Source organism: Dama dama, chromosome 4 (assembly GCF_033118175.1).
Source record: "Dama dama isolate Ldn47 chromosome 4, ASM3311817v1, whole genome shotgun sequence".
In the NCBI taxonomy this organism is placed as follows: domain Eukaryota; kingdom Metazoa; phylum Chordata; class Mammalia; order Artiodactyla; family Cervidae; genus Dama; species Dama dama.
In genome coordinates, this window is record NC_083684.1 from 19,373,860 (window position 1) to 19,396,551 (window position 22,692).

Consider the following 22,692-nt stretch of genomic DNA (forward strand, 5'->3'; position numbering starts at 1 on the left):
TTCAAGCTGAACAAAAGCTCTTTGCTATCCCTGCTGAAATCTGTTTTCACAGAAGTCTAGTCCCCCTGCATCTTATCACACCAGCCAAGCGAACCTCCCTCAGCAAGTCCTCCTCCTCAGGAGACTCGACACAGTTCCCAGCACGACAGGCTGGTGGCACAGGAGGGGTTTCTTCTCCCACCTGTTGGTTCCCACCGTAAGCTCCAGACGGCAGGGAGTCCCCCTCCGCCCTGACCACCTCCCTCAGAGCTGTCACCCCCCTGACACCTGGAGCCTGGCCTGACCAGTGTGCTCTAGACACAGTCCTGTCTTCAGGAAAATGCTGGGGCGTGAGATCCCAGGAAGCCAGGGGACACAGGCTGGTCTCCCACCTCCTGGCCCCGATTCTATCAGCACCCAGATGCAGAGTGAGGCTCCAGGGTCCCTCCTTACACACAGGGCTGGGATGGGGATCTCAGCCCTGCAGGACCACTGAACTGAGGCAGCTGAGCAGATGGCCACCCTGGCCTGCCGTCCAGCCGTGCCTCTGTTCACCGAGACACCCCCGTTCAGAAACGGGGTCGACTCCACCTGCCCGTGCCCCCCCCCGGATAAACTCTGCGGGTCACCCATCACGCCACGTGGGTGGCCATCGTGGGAGGGGTGGGGATGGCGGGCAGGCATCCACACGGCACCTGGGCCCTGCAGAGGGCTGGGGGCACGTTCCCAAGTGGAGGATCCACCAGTTCTGGCAACAACACCTCTTGGCCACACTCCTGACACGGCAGGTGCGTTGCCAAGCTCGCCCCTCGATCCCCCGTCACCACCATGCCCGCCCTGTGTGGACAGGGGACTATGGTCTGCGTGGTAGACCCATTTCTCCCAATGCTTCGGGACTGACAACTTGCCGGTGACCACGTTCACTCGGCCTACCTCAGCATCAGCGATCCCCTGGGACCACCCGACCCACTGACTCCAGTGAATCCCCTTAGCCAAGGTGGTGGATCTGGGGCCTGGTGTCCAGAGACAGCACCCCCACCCCAGGCACACTCACCCTTCCCGATCTGGATGAAGCCGAGCAGGATGATCAAGGCCAGTGCCAGCAGCTTGGCAGCAGCAAAGGCGTCCTGGACGCGGGTGGCGGCCTTCACACTGTAACAGTTCACGGCCGTGAGTAGCACTGTGGAGACAGGGCAGCAAGTGAGTGCTGTGGAAACGCGGGCAGAGGGGCAGGCACTCCCCAGCCCCTTCCCTGGGTCTGACCATCTGGACTCTGGAAGGGAGGGGACCCGAGGACACAGGCTGCGAGCCCAGGTGCCCCCAGGCTGCCAGAAGGGAATGTTTCCTGATGGACAGATTTCAACCTCCCACAGGGAATCAAAACACCTCCACCTGCACCTGAGTCCCTCCAGGGGGCGCCCTTGAGGAGCACAAGCTGCTACGGTGGGGGTGTGTGTGCACGCAGTCACCTTTCTGCTCCCACCTGACGCTTCGGCACAATTTACCCGACACCCTAACCTCTTAAGGGGGGAACCCTCTCTTCAGAGGGTCCTCGTAGGATTCCCCCAGGGACACAGCGGATGAAGCCTAAGCCTGACAAGCCGGGGGTGGAGTGGGGTGGGGTGTTGGGTGCAGGGGGCGCTGAAGGAGATGCACAGCCGGGGGTCCCAGTGGTTAGACCAGAGAACCAGTGCCAACTCTGCTGCTGGTGTCGCAGCAGGTACTGAAGACCCCACCCCAAGGCAGTCCCCACAGCGGGGCGGGGACGCGGGGCGGGGGCACAGGGCAGGCAAGCCGGGCTCCACAAACTCAACAACACAGGCAGGCCCCACCTGGAACCCGGGGAGACCCCCAGACCTGAGTGGGGGCAGGGGCTGAGTGCTCAGGGGCCTGGCGAGCTGGGGGGAAGGCAGTCAAATCTGTAAACTCACAACCAAACAGAATGAGATGAAAAGGAAGGAAGGAATCAGCCCCAACCCATGCCCTCCTTCACCGCGTCCCTTGTGGATGAGATGAAAACAAAGGAACAAACCAGCCCCCAACACCCATGCCTTCCTCCTCCACCGTGTCCCCCGTGGAAACACGCCTGGCCTGACGGCTCTTAGGGTGGCTCTGCCTCATGCCGCTGCTGACACCAGCTGCCCAGGGGAATGGCCAGGGCGCAGATGGGGCCTTTTATCATGGGAGGGTTGGCAGTCAAACATTAACCGGACAGCCTGGACCCATGGGAAGGACATCTGTCCACCATGCCCTGCACACAGCGCTTCTCCAGACAGAACCAACTCGGGCTGGCAGGTGCCACGTGGCTCCCTCCCCAGCTAAATTAATTACATGTACTTTTACAAAGTGAGGGAAAGGCCCCCAAAGAAATAAATCCACGCTAATTAACTAGATGAGCTACGACAGTCCAGGTGGGCGAAAAACAGGAAATGGCCCCATGAGCTCTGGTTAGGACCAGCCCCAGCCCACAGCTTCTCTCTCGGAAATTAACTGATACCGGAATACCACCCTCCCTGTCCTTTTCTCTTTGCTGCTCTAAGCCTGGCTGATGCAATGGCTGATCAGGACTGTCTGCCACGCCCCAGAAAGTAGAGGTCGAAATCTGTCTTAAAACCAGTTGCCTTTGGCCCCTGCTCCTAAACTGAAACCCTCAGATGTTCCCCACGCCAGGTACGACAGTGGAGGGCTGTGATAAATGGACCCCGAGTGGCCCTCACTCGTGGGGACCCTGGCCGGGCCCCCTGGGCTCCCAGGTGGTGGTCCTGCACTTGTCAGAGGCTGGTGGTGGACAGCCACCTCAGGGCAGTGGGGCCCATGCAAGGCCTTGAGAACGTGGGGGCAGAGCCCCTGTCAGGGCACCAAAGCTGTCTCCAGCGGCAGGAGCTGAGCCCTGGCGGGGAGAGGCTCAGATGAAGGGGCCGACATGTGCAAGGGGCAAACAGCACCAGTGACCCTCAGCGTGTGGCTCGGGGGTGGACACACACTCAGTCCAGGCCCTCCAGATCAGCCCCAAGACAGCTGTCCTGCATCATGCACATCAGTGCCGCCACTCCCAGCACAGAAGAGGAGAGCCGGAGGCCGAGAGGACCCCTGTCCTCCATAACAGGGGCAGACCCGGGACTCTGGGGCCCCTCTGATACACACACCCCCACTGTGGGTGGGGAGAGGTGGAGCAGCAGGGAATTCCTTCTCCTGAGCATCCAGGATGGTGCAACCCACCACGTGGCTGGGACCCTGGGTGAGGGGCCCTGGGAGAGCAAGCCCAGGTGCGCTCCCACCAGTGGGCGGAGGAGCCTGGACACAGTAGAGGGCGGAGAAGGGTGGGGGGAGGAGGAACCTTTCCAGGCAGAGGGCAGTCCTACAATTTCCGTAGGTGGAAAGTGACAACCCTGAGGCATCAGTTTCCACATGCAGCAAGAGGCTGGCGGATTGCATCACTTCGCCATTCACGCTCCAGGCCGGAAGCGGGGTGGGGCGGGGGAAGGGGCGTGGCCAGAGCGCGGGGAGGGGGAGCCGGCGCTTCCTGCCTGCAGTCAGCCCCCGCCCAGCAGCCCTCGCGGCAGTCGTCTCTGCACGCCTCAGGGGGTTTGGGGTCTCCGACCCAAGGAGAGCGGGGGCTCCCCTCCCCACCCCACAGATGAGGTCTCTGAGGATCCAGGAAGGGGGTGTGGCTGGCCAAGCCCAGCCCCAGGGCCCCCAGGGCCTCGCCTTCAGGGAACCAGGGCCCTGCCCGGCAGGTGTCCTAGACCCTGTGGATCCAGGAAGGGGGTGTGGCCGCCAAGCCCAGCCCCGGAGCCCCCGGGGCTCCGTGGACCCGTGGACCCTGAGCTCAGCTGTCTCAGACAGGGAGGGAAATGGGCCGGATCTCAGGACAAAGGGGACTCTGTAATATTCCTTTCTTTTACAGAAAGAAGAATGAAAACATAGAATGAGACGTTAATGTTCATTGACTTTGGCCCAAGAGTAAACGCTTTAATATTCCCCATAATGTCCGTTCTATATGGGGCCCCATCCCAGCCTTAGACAGCAGGGCCGGGAGGCCGTCTGGGAAGCTGGGTCGGCCTCTGGCTGCCCTGGCTTTAAGTCCATCACCCCAACAAGGCGCCTCAGCTTCCACACCGCCGGATGGAGGGGTCATCCGGGTGGAACCAGGACCTCTGCTGCCACCACCCTGGTTAGGGGCAGCCCCCACCTGTGCTTCAGGGCAGGGGGCACAGTCCGCCCCAGGGCACCAGCAGGCAGGCACTGGCTGGAAGCCGGCCCCCTTGGGGTTCCCAGTGCTGACACCCCCCAGATAAACACCAGGCAACAGCTGGGACCGGAAGATAGAGCCTGGTGGGCTCAGGAGAGGAGCGGCTGTGGGCAGATGGCAGGGCAGGCGGGGCCTGGTGGCTGGTCCCACAGGCTTTCAGGGCTGGGCCCGTCCTGGCCTTTTCTGGCTGTGACATGGCACCTTGCTGCCCTGCAGGAGCGCCCCAGTTCTACCTTGCAAGGGGGTCGGGGCCTCAGGTTTTTGCTAGAGGGCCAGCCACCTCCTGCAAAGTCACCATCCCCCCCAACAAACTCATAGACTTGCACTTGTACTCTTGTTCCCTCACTTGTACCCATTCTCATGTCTGGGAGGGCAGGACATGATGCCCAGTGAGGAACAACCCCCAGCAGGCCTGGTGGGAGGCTCGCAATCCATGGCCCCCTGGGCCGCTGGCCACGCTTAGAGCCTGACCAGGAGCGCCAACTCCAGCTGCAACCTGGCTGACCAGGTGGCTTGAGTTCAGAGTCCTGTCTGCAGAACGCAAGCCACTCCCACCCCGCAATGCCGACTTGCAGGTAGAAGAAAGGGCTCTGAGCGGGGCGAGCATACAGATGGAGGCGTGCACCAGGGCACTTATCTATCTGAGCAGCACCCAAAGGCTCTGCCCAGCCTTGCCCAGCCTGACCTCTCACCCCGGCCTGACTGGTTATCTCACTCTCCAGACCTGGGGTCCACCTCCGATAACTCTTCACACACAGGCTGTCAGCTGTCAGCCACTGGGGGCAAGCCTCCCAGCCCCTAGCAGATGCTGGGCTTGAAACACAGCGGGGGCTGTTTTCACTTAAAAACACCGAAACAAAACACACCAAAACCCATTTCCCTCTCTGACTGAGGGTAAAACCCTGATGAGCCTTATCAGGGCTGCTCCTGGATTCTGTGCATGCCAATAACAAAATAACAACCTCAACAGCTGGGGTGAAGTATGAGCATCCACTGTCTACACCCCACTCAGTGTCCTCAGGGTCCCTCACCCTCAACCCCTCTGCTGACTCGAGGTCAAACAGACCAGAGCATCGAGGTCAAACACACCAGAGCAAGGTTGTGGGCAGGTGACAGAACCATCCAGAACCACAGCATGTGGTGACTGGCTGCCCCCACTCATCAGAAAATTCAGCCACTGTCCCCATGTCTGTGAGGAGGCTGCAGCCATGGACGCTCCCTTGTCCCCAGGTTTGCAGGGACCATCCCCCTCTCCCCAGAATGAAAGGATGAAGGGCCCATGGGCCAGAGCCCCAGAGCCTGGAACCTCACTATCAAGAAGCTACCAGTGAGTCTCTTTGAAAGAGGTGCTTTCTTTTTAGGGTCCTTGATAAAAAAAGGGCCAACGCTTGAGGAAAAGACAGTCTGAGGCCCAGGAGTAACTGCTGGCCCCACATAGGTGGAAGGGGCTGAGATGCCAGGGAGATGAGCACCGTTTTATCAGAGCTTTGCTGGCAGGCCCCCAGCGGCACCCCAAGATAGCCCTCGGTGGGCCCTGGGATGGGACAGGAAGTGGCTGGCAGGCCGCATGGGTTGCAGGAAGCCAGGTCAGCTGGTCTCCTGGGGCAGCAGCTGGTACCAGGCCAGAGAGCAGCAGTTGCTGACCACTGCAACCACGGCCGGACGAGCCCCGGGCCCAGGCAGCCAGCCCGCCTGTTGTCGAAGCCTCCATCCATCCGTCAAACAGGGTCACTCACTGGGCATCGGGACCTGGAGCCCTGGCTGCAGGTGGGCCAAGGCTCCTGGACTGTGGCCAGTGACCCCGGGCTTGAGTGGCCCAAGTGGCTGGCAGTGGGGCTGACTGCTGAAAAAGCAGCAAGTCGCTCTGGGGTGTGTGTCCTGCCTTGACCCTATTGTCCAAATCCGCTCAGCATGCAGGGACCCAGGGCTCAGAGGGTATTCCGTGAACCAGGCCCTCGGCTCTGGTCCTGGGCTCCCTAACGTCCTCTAGGCTTGGGGCGAGCCCCCCATGCCCAGGCCCAGCCCCCATGGTGGCTTGTGCCCCGCACCCAGCATTTCTTCCCTTCCTGCCCTAACTGGCCCGACCCAATAACAGACTGCTGTCCCACTGAGTGTATCACCTCCCAGAGCACCTGACTGGGCAGGCCCAAGAACCCACATTTCTTTTCTTTTTTTTTTTTTAATATTTATTTATTTGGCTGCGTTGGGTCTTAGTTGCAGCATGTGGGATCCCTCACTGCAGTGCACGGGCATCTCTAGTTGTGGCCTGTGGTCTTCTCTTTAGTTGTGCACAGGCTTAGTTGCCCCGATTTATGTGGGGTCTTAGTGCCCTGACCAGGGATCGAACCTGAGTCCCCTGCATTGGAAGGTGAATTCTTAACCACTGAACCACCAGGGAAATCCCCAAGAACCCACATTTCTGATAGTGCTGTCCAGGGCACCCATATGGAGAACTAGCAGCTGACTTCATGACGTGTAATTCCCCTTTACTGGCTCCAAGAGAGTGAATGCCCAGGACCCACCCATACCCCAAACATCTGAGGAGGCCAGCCTCACTTCCAGAGGCGCTGGAGTGCAGAGCCTACGCAGGGCGACAGCTCGGCTCCAGGACCACCCACGACCCCACCACTGGCCACTCAAGATCGGAGCGTCCAGAGTCTGGAGAACTGAAAGAAAATGAGGGAATTTCAGGCGCAGGGGCTGCTCGGATGGGACCCAGGGCTCCATCTAATTCCCATGTCCAGTCTCTGCAGAGACAGGCCGTGGATGCAGGAGCAGGCAAATGCAAAACCTCAGTCCAGTCAGGACAGGGCCCTTGTCGATCACTGATTTCCTATGAAAACCATTACTAATAGGCCAAGTCACATTTTCAAATGTGACCAGCCCTGGAACATGTGTTTCGTGTTTTCCATTTTTAACCTGGGCTGGGTGACACCCGGTCAGAGCTCCCCCACCCTTGCTCAGAGGCAGAAGTCTCAGCCAGCGTCTGAAACTGGGACTGACACTTCATTTCAAACACACCAGAAAGAGGCAGGTTCAGTCCAGTCTGAGATCTGCTGACACACAAGCCCTGAAATTGGCAGGAAACTCCACAAATAGCCACATCTCATTTTATTGCTTTCTTCCAAAGCAGAGCCCTGCAGAATAAACAGAGGTTCCCAAAGGGGGCCCCCAAACCCCAAGAACACCCAGGAGCCACAGGAAGGAGTCCCTTCTAACTTGGTCGATTTCTCACATGCTGTGTGATCTTGGGCTAGTGACTTAGCGGGTCTGAGCCTCTGTATTTCCTCATCAGCTAACTGGAAATATTGCTGCAGGCCCTGACTGGCGCGCCTGCAAGTTAACCGAGCGGTCACAGCCGAGTGAAGATGTGCTAAGGAGCCGAGGCTGTGTGTGCGGGTGTCTCCAGTTAGTATCTATCCCCGGCTTGCATGGCTATGGTCTGGAAACCCCCACCTCACCGCAAACCTGCTGCACCTGAGGGTGACGGGACCCCGCGGCCCCCACTCCGCAACCTAGTTTGCTAGTTAGGGGAGAGCAGTGAGGACATCCAGGCCTCCAGAGTCCCACTTCTGTGCAGTGGCCCCTGGCCTGGGGTCTTCAGCCCTGGTGCCTGTGACAGGCTCCCGCACTGTGCTACTGCAGACCTGGTCAGCCTGGGGGGCCTGGGCGTCACACCTCCCAACCAGGTGGTCCCAACTGCAGTCAGGGTGGGGACCCATCAACCGGGCCAAGTTCTTAGGGCCCCACCACACACACACTACTGACATCCCTGGAGGGGAGAGGACACGGCCTGAGCAGGTTCTGACTTGACTCTGAAGCAGCCTGTCATGTTGGTGGGGCCCTGGGGCAGGGGTCCCGAGCAGGATGTTCGGGAGCAGTGACGGTGGATTAGCCTGTCCCCTGCTGTGAGCACCCCCATTCATGCGTGTCTACCTCCCAGCGAGGCTGCCCCAGCCTTGACACCCAGCACGAGTCCTCATGTGGACTACACAAGGCTGACTTCAGAGCCCGAGGACCCCGCACAAAAGTGCAGGCAGACAGCCCCCTGCCCACACGACCCGAGGACACTCCCTGGTCCCCTGTGATGGGCCACATCAACTCTCGAGGGACGCCCCCCCGCCCCCCAATCCCCACAACCCAGGGAACAAATGCATGATCGTAAAGACTCTGGTGACCTGCCCAGACCCCCTGATCGGACAGCCCCTCCCTGCCCCCTCCCCTTGCCAGGCACACCTGCTGTCATTTCTTGCCTGGACAGTCCTTCTGAAACTGGACCCCTGCTGCGATGGGTCAGGAACTCACACACCCTCCGCGCTGCTCTGCTCCAGGTTCTGAAACCCAGGACCAGAGAGGCCCAACACCCAGCCCTGGGTCACACAGCCAGAGCCCTCATGAGCCTTTCAGCTGATAGGGTGTCCTTGACGAGGACCAGGTGAAGAAGACCCAGCCCTGTAGCCTGTGTCCCTGCTGAGGGCTGAATCGCGTACCCGCCTTGGGCAGAGGCCTCAGTTCTGTACTGGCTGCACTTGGGGTGACTCTCCTCTGGGTTGTCAGCGAGTAGCCAAGGTTAGGGTGACTCAGAGGGCGGATTGGGTTGCCTACAGCATGCTGGAGGCTTCTGAGCAGGCAAATCCCCCGGGGGTGGGGTGGGTGGGGCTCAGAGAACTGCCCCTGCCTGGAGGCTGGTCTGGATGGACACCACTCCCTCCGGCACAGGAGGGTGTCAAGGCCACCCGCCCAGCCCGCTCTCCCAAGCAAGAATTCAGGACTCCTCCAGGACTAAGGAAAGAGTTGGGTGGGGGCCTCCTGCCAGGATGCAGACAGGACCCCAACCACGAGCCAAGAAACCACTGCTGGATGGGGCAGTGGTCCCACTGTGGGGAAGGGAAGGGGCAAAACTGGGGGGCGGGGGGGTCAGGTGTGCTCTGGGAGCTCCCCCAGACCCAGACCCAGCAGACCCAGGAAGGTCACACCAACTGGGGGGATGGAATCACGTACACCCAGTCCCTGGCACCTCTCACAGAAGGAGAGGACAGGAACTGGAGGCCAGCGTGGGCACAGGACAGGGCCCGTGGCACAGGGCAGCTGTTGGCCACCCTGCTCTGGAAGGTCATTTGCAAAGGGAAGGTTTTGAGAGGAATATGATGTTTTCCTAGACAGCTCCCTGTAAGGAGTCTGACTCCCCAGTGGGGGAAGGTACGGGGCAGGGGGTGGAATATGGGGGAAGTGTTTCCCAGGGAGTCCAGGAAACGAACCTCAGATCCACTAGTGTTTGCCCCTGGTGACCAGGCACTTGGACGTGGTGATGGACACTGTCCCAGACCCCGGCACCCTCCACCCTCACCACAGACACGGCCGTGTTCCCACACGCTAGGTGACAGAGATGGCTCAGGAGGACACCCTGTGTCCCTGGCAGTTAAGTGGGGGGATGGCAGACCTCAAAGGCTGGGTGTTTCTGCCAAGATGGGGGCAGCAGTCCTGGGGGTCTGGGAACCTGCGATTGAGGGTTTGGGGTGGACATCTCTGGGCAGAGTCTGCATACTCTGCGGGATCATCAAGGGGCCCATGACCCAGGGGAAAAGGGTCAGAAACGCCCATGCAGTGTCTCCCGCCTCCCTCAGGTCACGCGCTCTGTCGAGTACCCCCCGCTCCCCGTGACTGGGCCAGAGTGCTTTCATGTCTGGCCGGGAAAGTCGGATTTCAGGGCTAATTACCCGGCTGTCGTCTGCACTCAGCTCACAGCCTGCAATCCCAGTGTCGCCAGCTCCTTGGAAACACCCAGAAGCCTCTGCTTCGCGAGGTGAGGGGCTTAGGCCGGGCAGCTGGCAGACATCCAGACAGCTCGCAGTGGGCGCGGATGGTGTGCCGGCCTTGCTGGGATAGGCCTGGTTTGAGGCCCAAGGACACAGTGGTGGACATGCCAGGAGGGTCTCCCATTGCCAGGAAGGGGAGACCACAACGGGAATCCTGGGGGAGGGGTGTGCTGCCACACGCACCCTCTTCGGATCATGACCTCAACTGACCATCCTGCCTTGGAGCTAGCTAGTGATGGCTGCCCCAGTGCTGGAAGGGGCCACCAGTGGGGTGGGCTAAAACGCCGCCACCCCCCACGCTAAAAGGGGGTGCGGGGAATGGCTTCTAGCTCAAGACATGGAGGGCAAGAACAATCACGGCCATGGTGTGACCCATTGTGTGGGGTGCCATGCGCATTAGACACGTCATGGCAGAGTTCCCACAAACACTAGGAGTCACAGATGCAGAAATAGGCTGGGAGATCACGTGAATTCCTCTAAAACAGAACCCAAGTCTGTCCACATGCAGAATGCAGGTTCTTCACCGGACATTAGTAGAAAATATCCCAGGTCATGGGTCCCTGAGGACAACAGCTGAGGACCCCACCCCCACTCCACGCGGGTTGCCCCAGTGAGGGTGATGTGGGCAGGCCAGCTCACCCTAGGGGAGCCTTGGCAACCCCATCCGACCCCTGGGCAAAGGAGGGAGGCTGTGCTCTCCAAGCCTACTAAGGGCCACCAAGCTGGAAGGGGATGCAGAGTCCTGCTCTCAGCCACCAGCAGACCTGCCAGGTTCCACCAGATGGGTGATAACTAGGGGACTGTGGGAGAGGGAGAGGGGGAGGTTGGGCGACTCGAGGTCACCTTCTGTGTCCACAACTCAGACAGGTTCTGAGTCTGGCCCGGAGAGATCCTCAGTTACTCACCTGAGTGACCTCTGCCGCCCTGATAAAACCCAGGGTAACCTGAATCTCAGGTGCTATCAGTAAGTGATAGATGACCCCTGCAAACCTAGACACACAGCAGACTCCCGGGCTGTCGGCAGAGTCACAGAGCTTGTGTCATTTACCTTCATGACTCAGAAAGACGGAAACCCCAGGGTCGCACCATGAAACGGCCCCACGCTGTCATTTCCATGTCAGACCTACAAGAAAAGGGACCTTCCCCCATTTATTTTGTCCGCGGGATCATTCTAAGCACCAGAGCCAATGCGAGCCACCAGACACAGAGAGCAGCTGTCCTGGGGCATGCCCAGGGGCAGGAAAGACAACCGGCAAAACTGCGGCTCCACAACATGCTGTTGAAAGGGTGGGCCCCTGGGCCGTTCGCCAGGCATCGGCTCAGGCCGTGGGCTGCTGGGCTGGGGTGCACGGGCTTGCTGCCACAAGGGGGGCTTAGGGAGCGCGTGGTGGAGGGCCCTTTCTCCTCAGGGAAGTTCTAGAACCCGGCCTGTGTGCAATAATTAAACAATTAGAAACTGTGGCTTTTCACTGCCATCTCAGATGCACCCAAGAGCAGACCTTTTCTTGGGTGGTTGTGACCTTCCTGCCAGCCTCGGACAAGCCCCCATCCCCCTCCAGATGTGGCAGGCTCTAGACCAGCGCTCCCTCCTTCAGACAGCATATCCCTGTGTTACTGAAAATCTCCTTTTCTACCAGAAAATACAACACACACACACTCGCAAGGGTGGTTCAGAGGAAAAAAGCAGAGAACGGCTGATGGACACGTGAAGAACGTCATCCCAGCTCGCACGGGAAAGGGGTGGAACTTATGTGACCCTCCTTGCCACCCACAGGAGTCCTGGTGAGGGCGTACCCGCCACAGCCGCTCCAAAATCCATTCCGTGGCTTCACCTGCTTAAACCCAAAAGGTTGAGAAAGTGAGGGATCCACTTTCCAAGATCACAGAAGGGCCCTTTAAGGCAGTGTTATGCCATCACATCCTGGGCCCAAACATTAAACAAGACCTAGCAACAATGAAAATCGGACAATGAAAATTCTACTGACAGAAAGTCAACAAAGAGGGGCTTTTCCTCACTCGGCCCAAAGCATCATCTGAGAAGCCCACTGGAAGCCACAGGTTCCCCCTCCCTCAGGCAGATCAACTATCGCTGTCACTGTTCCTAGATTTGGGCCAAAGGTTTTTATAAGCTGAGATGTTCATTGCTGAGATTCCCCTCAAAGGCAAGAGGTCCCCTTCCCCCGGCACGGCAGCTCTGTGGGGGGGGGGGGGGGGTGTCTCAGGTTTCCCAGGGACACCACTTCCCAGAGTATGCCTCTGAAAGCCCCCCTCCCAACACACACACACTGAGCTGGTGCCCAGGTTCCAGAATTCCAACAGCGCCAGTGTGTACTGCTGGTTAAAAGCCGCTCCAAACGATGGCACGGCTCCCTGAGTCTCGGGGCTTGGAGGGAAACCAGCCCTGCTGGCCCCACACCTCTGTGCACCTCAAGGTTTAGGCAGAGCCTCCAATCAGGTGGCCGGACACTTCCACCCTGCACGTCTGCCGAGACGTTTGCAGCCATAGACAGAGATAACGAAAATCGTGTGGCTTTCAGTACAAAAATTTTTTTCCTGAAATATCACCAGAAAGCAGCCCACCAACATACCAGGACCTCCTCCACCAACATCCTGGGACCTCCTCCACCAACATGTGGACTGTGCTCAGGGGCTGTATTTCAGCACAGCTGGGGATCCCAAAGCCATACTTAAGCTGCAGGTAAGCACCCCTCTTTTAAGACTGGTTAGAGGATGCAACCTTCCATTGTCTAAAAGAGCAACTCATTCACCAATGCTGCACGATTTTACTATTATTGGTTTTGTATGAGTCAGCCTTTCCTGACTGAACACGTCTGAATGACGTTTGTTGATTTTTTTTTCCTAGGATCTCTCTCCACAAACAGTAAGGCTTGGGGAAGTTAAAGGACACAAAAAACAGGCTTCTCAGGCACTCCACGTGGGTGCCTCTGAGGAAGTAAGTAAGGGTCAGCTAAACAGGCTCCAGATGGACCAAGTGGGAAGGCGCTACCGGCCACAGGCTCAGGGCGGGGACCCTGTGTGTGACTCACTGCGGAGTTTCCAAGGTGGTGTGTAAATGAATGAATGAAACGCACGTGGTATTGGGGCTATTGCCCTCAGTCTAGAACTGCGGGGTCGGACCGGGGCGGGGAGCGGGAGGCGCGGGGTGTCGGGATGGTCCGGGAGTGCGGGGAAGGCCCAGAATGCGGCGACCACGGCTCGGCAACACATCCCCAGCTCCAACCCCCCACCCCCACCCCGCCCCGCGCCCGCCGGTGTCCCGGGGCCCGATACTCAGTACTCACGCACGCAGAGGCAGGCCACGAGCTTGGCGGCCTCTTCGGGGACAGGGCAGGTGGGGAAGACCGGCTTGAGCAGGTAGGTGGCGAAGACGAGCGCCACGATGTACTGCGAGGAGGGCCGGATGATGAGCAGCTCGATCCACAGCTTGAGGAAGGCGGGCAGCGAGCCGTACACCTCCAGCATGTAGGCGTAGTCGCCGCCCGACTTGGTTATGGTGGTTCCCAGTTCGGCGTAGCAGAGCGCGCCCACGATGGAGAACACGCCACACACGGCCCAAACCACCAGCGCCAGCCCGGGCGAGCCCGCCTCTTTGAGCACTCCGGTGGGCGTCACGAAGATGCCCGAGCCGATGATGGTGCCCACGATGATGGCCACGCCGTTCAGCAGCGTGATGTTGCGCTGCAGGGTCACCTCGCCCTCCGCGCCGTCCGCGCCCCGCGCCGCCAGCATCCGCTCCCGCGCCTGCCGTTCCTCCTCCTCGTTCGCCGGGAGGGTGGCCGCCGCTGCGCGCCGCTTGGGGCCTGAGCCCGCCATGCTGCCGCGCAGGGCCGGGCCGGGCAGGGCCGGCAAAGTCCGGACACCGGGCGCGCGCCGCCCACCGGAGAGGACCAGCTCTCCCAGCGTGGTCGCTGAGTCAGCCAAGAAACCTCTGCCATTTATATCCGGGGTGGCCCCGCCCATCGGGCAGGCCCCGCCCCCGGCCCGCCCGCCGTCGTTAACGCGCCTTGCCCCGGGGGGTTTCACCAGGCAGCGGTTGAGAAGCATTGGACGCCCCCACCCAGCTCACGCGAAGCACGCGGTGACCTGCATGGCTGGCGGCCCTGGCCCCAAGTGGTCCCAGGAATCCCGGATCCGCCGCGCGCGCGCGGAACGCTGGACTCCTCGCTCCGCTCACTCGCCCCCTGGTCATCCCCGCCCCCCTCCCGCGTGCACTGGGGACCCCCGCTGCTCGAGCGGAAGCGGGTGGGTTACAACGGGGCCGACGACCTCGGTAGGGCCACTGCAGAGGATGGGTGGGATTTGGGGCGCCTTGAGGGCTCAGTCAGAGGAGGCAATACCTGCCGCCCTGGAGGGCGGCCAAGGCCCGAGGTGGTAGGACCCCGCTTGGTCCGCTCATCCCGGGGACTTGGGGAGTATATTAAGAAGTCAGAGCCGCCTCTGGGGAGTGGGGGTGGGGGGGGAGGGTGGCGAGCTCTCGAGATCCAGGCTGGGTCTGGGACCCTAAATCCCAGGGCTGAGGGAGCGCGATCTCGGAGAAGAGGGGAGCGCTGAGGTCGTATCTGAGCTCATTCATTCCTGGGCTCGGAAATTCTCATTCTGTCGCAGGGGGAACCGCTTTGCCAGTAAGCAGCGTTCAAGGGCTCATGGCTTGGAGGAGCAGCGACATAGAATCTGGGAAAAGCGGACTCTGCAGAAAGCTTGGTTACATTGACAAAATGAGGGTTTCCTGAAGGAGACCAGTCCGCAGGGTGAAAGGGCCTTAGCCTTGAAGGACTCCAGAGGCACCTGGGTCAGAGGGGCAGCAGGTAACTAGTGCTCAGAGTCAGAAGAAAATGCAAGATGACCAGTCACCGCAGGCCTGCAAGCAGGAAAGAGTCAGAGATGCTTGCTGATGAAATTGACATGTGCACAGAGAATTTAGAATCCCATCTCAGGGAGTGGTTAACCATGGCATATTATTTGGACCTTCCACATCCCCCCCACCAAATTAACGTCCCCTCTCACCCGCTTCCCCAACAGGCCAGCCCTTCATCTGCAGTATTCCAACCAAACACTTCCACAAGCCTTGGCAGCTGGAAGATCACACAGCACAAATATTAGCTTGCAAGATGTCTAAGTCAGTGACTTGGTGGAATCAGGAATAACCTCTCAGCTCTTGTTCTTCCCACTGTCCTTTTAGAGGGTGCTGCTTGGCAAAGACCAGACCAACCAAAGCTAAGCAAACTTTCCAAGCCTTTATCAGGCATGAGTCCTCGGTGTACAAAGTCTCGTTTAATAGAGGAGCTACCGATGTTACTGTAGATGAGGAGAAACAGTCTCAGCAGAACAACGGGACTTGTCTGACCAGTGCCCTGAACCTACGTGGTGCTCATTCTGTCACCTCTCTTCTTGTGGTTTATTTATCACTAAATTTGTTTCACAGGGATGGCAGTTATTTGGCAATGCTCTAAAGAGAGGTCCCGAGCTCCTCCAACCTGTCCTCCCAGAGCAGACACCTCCTGGAGCACCTCCTCCAGACATAGACAGGCAATCAATAATTGCACATCAGAGTGTAAAATTAACAACCATGATAAGCCCAGGGCTCTAAGGGGCCAGAGAGCCAGGTGGAAGGAACCAGGCCACTCCACTACAGCCTTCCTAGAGTGAGAATTAACAAGGGAGACGGGAGGGACGGGATATGCACGTGGACTGTTGGTGTCTCCCGTGGGGGCTCCTGGGAAACTGCAGAAGACTTAATAGCTGGATGGTGACAACCTCCAGTGGTGTTTCCACCATCTCATGGCAGCTGTGCCACCATTGTCAGTTTCTACCTGGTTTTCATATAAGACTGTACTGTATTTCCAAGGGTAAACTTGATTTTTCTATATGTATGTGTGTGTGTACCTCAGACTTCCCTTACTGGAAATCTAGAACCTTAGCTGGTGGTAAAGAACTCACCTGCCAATGCAGGAGACGCAGGAGACAGCAGACTTGGCATGCAGGATGCAAAAACCTTAGCTAATAGCACCATCTGGTGGACAACAAGGCAACTTTTTATCCCAGGCAGGTTCAGTTCTGCTCACTCTGCGGAACCCTTCAGTTGTTGTTTTAGTCCCTCAGTGTCCAACTCTTTGCAATCCCATGGACTGAAGCCCTCCAGGCTCCTCCGTCCATGGGATTTCCCAGGCAAGAATACTGCAGTGGGTTGCGATTTCCTTCTCCAAGGGATCTCCCGGACCCAGGGATCAAACCCGGGTCTCCTGTATTAGCAAGAGGGTTCCTTACCACGGAGTCAACCAGGGAAGCCCACTCTTTTCAGTGCTAGCCAGTAGTTTCTTAAGAGGTATGTCATTGATTCTCACAAGGATTGGTGGAGAATAACTCGGGCATTTCTACAGGGAGAGCTTGGGAGTTTCAGTCAGAAACTTTAAAACCATGTGTCTCACCTGACCTGTAATTCCACTTGCAGAAATAGATCTAAGGTGGTAAGGAGTGTGCTGAGTTTTGGCTACATGATTGTTTATTGTAGTTTTAAGAACGGAGTCGCCAACTCTGGAAATAATCCAAACTTCCTGGGGACTTGCTTTGGTTGCTACATCCGTGTGGTGGGATCCAGCACAGCCGTTAAAAACCTGGAGGTACACCTCTAAGCACAATGTGTTCTTGACATACAGATGAGTGAAACAATGGAGTGCAGTGTTCCAGAGTCCTATCTGGTGGGCCCTGGGGGTGCTCTGGTGGAGCCCAGGTACGTGCTGAGCTCTGGGAGAGCTGCCACATTTGGAGGAACAAGCAGTTTGATTCTCAGCTGCAGGATGCAATCTGGGCCCAAGGTCACTGCCTCTTCTGCGGAGGAGCTTTTCCCAGGGCCTCTTGGAACAGGGAGTGTTGGCCTTGGAGAAGCTGAGCCCAGTGTCAACACACTTCAGTGGGAGGAGCTGGGTCTCTGGGTCAGGGGTTGCACACTATGACGCCTTTGGGCAAGTCTCTCCTGTCTGGGGACTTGGCAGCTCTGGGTCCAGCCTTGGGAGAGAAAACCCCGTCCCAGGAAGGGTAGGCTGGACGTTGGGCCAGTGTAGGAGCTGCCTTGAAGATTTTCTGCTGGCTCTCTGAACTCTCTCCTGTTATTTCCAAACCTTCAGTGAATTTTTAGATTCCTCATGGCAAAATGTGGGCTGCAGAAAACGGGGAGGTGGTGGTGAAGCGGGTGAAGGTGGACAAAGGCACAAGCTCCAGTTATGAGATGGATAAGTCCCGGCAGGGGCGGTCTAATGTACAGCCTGATGACCATAGTTAATGATGCCGTGCAGCATACTTGGAAACTCCTCAGAGAGTAGATCTGAAGACCTATCATGACAAGAAAAAGGGTGGAGATATGCGAGGTGGTGGACGAGAACTGAACTTATGTGGGTCATCACATTGCAAAATAAGCACACATCAAATCACTGTGTTGTATGTCTGAAATGCGCACCAGGCTATATGTCAATAAAACTGGGGGCAAAGAATATGTGAAGACGATTTCACAGCAGCGGCAGAGACCATGGGCTTGAAGGTCAGACTGCCCGAGTCCCCACCTGGGCCTGCTGCATACCTGCTGAAGGAACTTGGGCAGACCTACCCCACTCCGGGCCTCATTTTCACTTTCTGTAAAATGAGAATAATAGTACCTATTGCAAATGAACTGATATGTGGGGAGTGCTCAGATCAGAGTCTATCCCAAAAGAACAACTCAACCCCCAGTAGTAGTAGTAGTGCCTATAAAGTGGCTGGAAAATCAAAGAAATTTACACCAAGATGGTAACAGCAGCCACCTTCAGATGTGTGTGTGTTTGTGGGTGGGGGACATGCACATGCTATATGACCTTTTCTTCTTTCTATTTCTCTATTGTTCCTAAACTATCTACAGTGAAACATACTCTCTTTACATGGTGAATCTTGTTTAAAAGCTCAGTTTCACAAACTCCCAACGTTGAAAGAAAATTTAGTCACAAACACAGAAACAGCCTGTAGTTCAGCCTCCCTTTCCAAACCCAGCTGCACCCTTCTCTCCTGCCCTGGTTTATGATCTTCCTCAGGGAACATACGAGTCTCTATGAAGACGCCTTTCTGCCTGTCTGGCTTGGTCTCTGCCTATTTGTGGAGAGGGACAAACTCTGAAATTTTTCACCTTGGGAAAGAAACAGTTGGGGAGAACTGAATGGTCTGAAAAAATCTTTAATCAGCAGAAGTGGAGTCAATGTTCTTTACAGGCATTCCAAGCAAAAGTCGTCGGGAGGTGCATTTCACTGGAAGCAAAGCCTGCTGTGTCTATGCATACATACAGCCCATGAAACAGACTGAGAGCGAGTGACTTTCTGCGTCACCTACAGACCCTGGGCTCTGACAGGCAGGGCATCCCCAAGATGGTGCCCGTGCCCCTGGGTGGCACTCAGGGTGCTCCTGCTTCGACAGCTGGTCCAGAATTGCACTTCTTTGTATGTGCGGATGGGCTGGTGGCCCAGGCTCCAGGGGGTGCTCTGGGGGTGGGGGTGAGGGGTCAGCCTGAGCCTCGCCTTCCACATTTGCACCAGAGTGGGGGGAGTAATGGTGCTTCTTTCTCACGTTGTTTCAAGTTTCAGTGAGACACTGTGTCAGCCTCTCAGAGAGTGCAAGAGTTAGCAGCCTCCCTCTCTGGCTAGCTTGACCTATATCATCGCTCTGTCTCGCTGGAAGCAACCGCAGATGGTGGCGAAGAGGCAGAAGCCTGGGACACTGGTAAATGGATGTCTCTTTGCTTGCTGTAACAGTCTCAGCCTTCTTGCCACTCAAGATTTGTGGTTGTAATTCCTCCGCAGAATCCAAGGGTGATGGCCTGAGTATGCAGACTCCTATCAGGGCCTGAATCGTTCTCTCAACTCACTCTTTTTCCTGGAAAAAAATGTACCCGATAAGCCCTTCACTGATGTGGAAGCCACCCTGCCTCATGTGGCTGCCCTGCTGTGTCTGTCCGCAATCGTATGGGACTCAAGTTTGTGTCCTTTTCATGTAGCAAGTGTCTTTTCCTCTTCAGGAAACTCGTTCTTAACAGCCATGCTTTGGTGGTGCTCCGCTGTTAGTTTTTTCCTGTCTGCATGTGTGAACAGGGGACGGCCCTCAGCAGTCTCAGAACTTCAGTTCTGTTTCCCCAGCACATGTGTGGCATCACCGTCACATTGACTGTTGAGCCCAAACCAGGACTTGAAGATGTTTTATGTCATTTAATTATTGCATCAGCCATAGCTTGACCCCGATTGTGGCTGGAGGAATAAGACAGGTAGGGAGTTCACTGAGTGGTCAGCCAGGTTCAGACCCACCGTGGGCCTTCGATCGTAGCTGTGATGCTGTGACCTCCCATTCAGCCAACCAGGCCACTTGCCCTCCGGACCAGATTGATGAGTGTGACTTCTTCTGGCCACAGGTAGCTTTATTTTAGCTCTCCTGGGGGCTCCTGAAAGTTTCATTTCTCTCATTGGAAACCCCCCCATTCTTGTGGAGGGCAGGCTCCGTGACTTCCCCCACACAGGCTTTCCAGCGCCCTCCAGTTGCTCAGCAAGGTCACCCAATTTTCTGAAGTTTGCAGGGTGGACATGGTGATTGTCTATAATTCTGAGTGGAACCAAGGCCTGGGGATTTTGAGTAACAGTGGAAACAAAGCTGGAGACACCAAGGCTAGGTTTTCCATGGTGGTCTCCACTAAGTTAAAAAAAGAAAAATCAGAGTTTGCCTGGCACCCAGGCTCCAGGCTTGTGGCAGCCGCTGTGGGGGCTGACTGATGTGCTCAGAAGGCCGGCCCTGCTCGTTGAGGGGTCTAGGGAAGCAATACTGTGGTGGCAAACAGGGCTTGAGAGTTCAGGACTGGCCATCAGGGAATGGATGGATGAATGGATAAATGCAGGCAGTCCATGCACACAAGAGACTGTCCAGTTCAGCCATAAAAAGGAGTGAGTCACTGACCTACCATGATGAGGACGAACTGGGAAAACCCTCTGCTCAGTGCAGTGGCTGGATGCCTTGGGAGTGTCTGGTATCATTTACATGACAAAGGACGTTGAGGCTGGAGAGATACCAAGTGCGTTGGTGGTACCTGGGGCGGGAGAGGGGCGTGGGAGTGAGTGGCAGCAGGTTTGTGGTGATGAAACTTATTGGAACCAAATGATAGTGAAGGTTGCACAACAGTGTGAACACCCTAAATGCCACCAAATTGTTCACTTTAAAATGGTTAACTTCATATTATGTGTGTGTATGTGCTTAGTCGTGTCCAACTCTTTGAGACCCCAGGGACTGTGGCCCACCAGGCTCCTCTGTCCATGGGATCCTCTGGGCAACAATACTGGACTGGGTAGCCATTTCCTTCTCCAGGGGATCTTCCCAACCCAGGGATCGAAACCATGTCTCTTGCATCTCCTGCATTGCAGGCAGATTCTTTAACACTATGCCACCTGGGAAGCCAGGATTATTATTATTACGTGGATTTGTACCTTAAAAAAGCAAAAAAGCATGCAGGCCTACAGTCAGAAGCCCTGGGTTCAAACCCTGCCTCTGCGTCTATTGGAGAGGCTAATGGAGCTTCGGGATGGGGGGATGGGAAACACAACTTGGGTTTGGATTCAGGGTCCCCATCCACGCAGGGTACGGCATCACCTCTGGCCTCTGGGTGGGGGGGTGGTGGGTGAGGCAGCAAGGTGAAGCTCCCATTCCTGACAGAGCTGTGGCTGGTGGCCGGTGTGAGGGTGAGACAGACAGTGACCTTTCGGGGCCTGGGGACCGGCCAGTTGGGTGCCCCGATTCTGCCCTTGACCTTCCAGGTAGGGCTCAGCTGAACCCAGTGTCAGAGGAGACATGTGGCCCACCCACAGCCACCCCGTGACAAGCGCGGGCCCCTGGTCAAGCCTGGCCACCTGTCTGGGTCCTACCCCCGCACGTCTAGGTTTGTGATGCAGAGTCCTCCTCCTGGGCTTTGCTCCAGGTGCCTGGCTTGACCAGCAAAGGACTGGCCGCTGGACTCTAGTCTGATTTCTTCACATGGATAAAGTGCAGTCTACACTTCTGCTCCCCTCCTGCCCTGCCCTGGGGTGGGGGGCTCCTCTGGGATGTGCTGCTGCCCTGCGCACTGTTACAGTTGAAGAGTGTCCCCGCCAAACAGGGCGCTGCAGTCCTAACCCCTAACCCCTGACCTCCTCGGGACATAGGGCCACTGCAGGTAGAACTAGTTAGGAGGAGGTCATCTCAGAGCAGGGTGACCCCTAACCCCATAGGACTGGTATCCTCATAAGAAACGGCCACGTGACAACGGACACCGGGTGCTGGTGGAGGCAGAGGCTGGGTGGACGCGGCCACAAGCCAAGGCCATCGGTGACACGGGAGTCGGAAGAGGCAGGCAGGACCCTCCCCTTCAGGCTGCAGGGGGCTTGGCCCTGACATCGGACTGCAGGCCTCCTGTTGGGGTCCTTTAATGGACCAGAACCTTGTGGTACGGAGTCGACAACAAGAAAGTGAAAGAGAGAAAGAGGCTGATATCCCTTGGTTTACGCAGAGGACCAATAAAATCCTTGACACAGGACTTGCATTGCTCACAAAGGCACCAGGCGCCCTCTCGAGGGGGTCTTAGAAGCCCGGGCAGAAAAGTGAGCACGACGGGTCTCCACGCTCCAGAGAGTCAGCCAGAAAAAGAGAGAGAGAGAGAGACAAAAAAGACTTGGGGACCTAAGCTCTGATGGAGCAAAGGTGCCTTAATGATTTTCCTATGAGTATATATAGGCTGTGGTACATGAAACTTCTTTCGGGAATGATAGAGATCAGAAAAACAAACGTACAGCAACCATTAACAAGGGAACAAGGGGTAATGTTAGTCACAAGGTCAGGAGGCAATCCATATCTCAAGAAAGGGGAACAAGAGTAAGCAGTTTTGTCATAAAGAGAATGTTTACTAAAGGAGACCCAAGCCTGCCTCACACAATGACCTCAGTCCCTGGGAGCAGCGTGCTGTTCCGCTTGAAGAGGGACAAAGGACTCATGAGAGACAGCACGTAGGAATCCTCCCGTCAAACATTCCCTGACAGCCTCCAGACCCCAAGAGGACAAACTTCAGGTGTTTAAAGCTTCTGGGTTGTGGCTCACGGTCTCAGTGGCCCCAAACCACTGTGAGATGTTATAAAAGGTGGAGCTCCTCCGCATGGGGCCCCCTTGGGTCTCGCTGTTTCATTAGTCTCTGCAGGCACAGGGAAGGTCCACCTGGCTGCTGCACCGTGTCCCCCACCAGCCTCTCCCTCAACACCAACACTAGCTCCGTGGGCAGCCCAGCCTTTCCTAAGAGAGGGAGGGGACAGGGCCCAGAGCCGCAGCAGCTGGGGAAAGTGCCCTGGAGAACCAGCTTCTGCCTGGAAGGAAGGAGAACAGGTGAGTCGCTGTCCTGCCGGGACCCTTACTAGGGTCCTGTAGATGACTATGTGAGCCTGCAGGTCATCGGGACCCAGCGTCCCCTCCTTCCTCGGGCTGGCCACCTCGGGGACATCTGGACTGAAGTGGGGAGAATGAGGTAGCTTAGAGTGCTAAGCCAGCTCCCTGTGGCCAGCTCAGGCAGGCAGGAAGGACTCCAGCATGATCTGTCCTGGCCTATCCATGATTCCA

At 57.2% G+C, this 22,692-nt stretch overlaps 1 protein-coding gene across 1 annotated transcript in view; it reads right to left on the bottom strand.

Annotated features, from left to right (window-relative positions):
- The window catches only part of SLC7A5 (solute carrier family 7 member 5), a 29,111-nt gene extending 15,207 nt beyond the window's left edge, over nt 1–13,904 (bottom strand). The window contains exons 1-2 of the mRNA XM_061138341.1: nt 13,350–13,904; nt 1,034–1,159 (exon numbers count right to left, since the gene is read on the bottom strand). Of these exons, the coding sequence (XP_060994324.1) occupies nt 1,034–1,159; nt 13,350–13,881 (658 nt within the window). The 5' untranslated portion in view covers nt 13,882–13,904. The remainder of the gene's footprint in view (nt 1–1,033; nt 1,160–13,349) is intronic.
- Between the last annotated feature and the right edge of the window lie 8,788 nt (nt 13,905–22,692).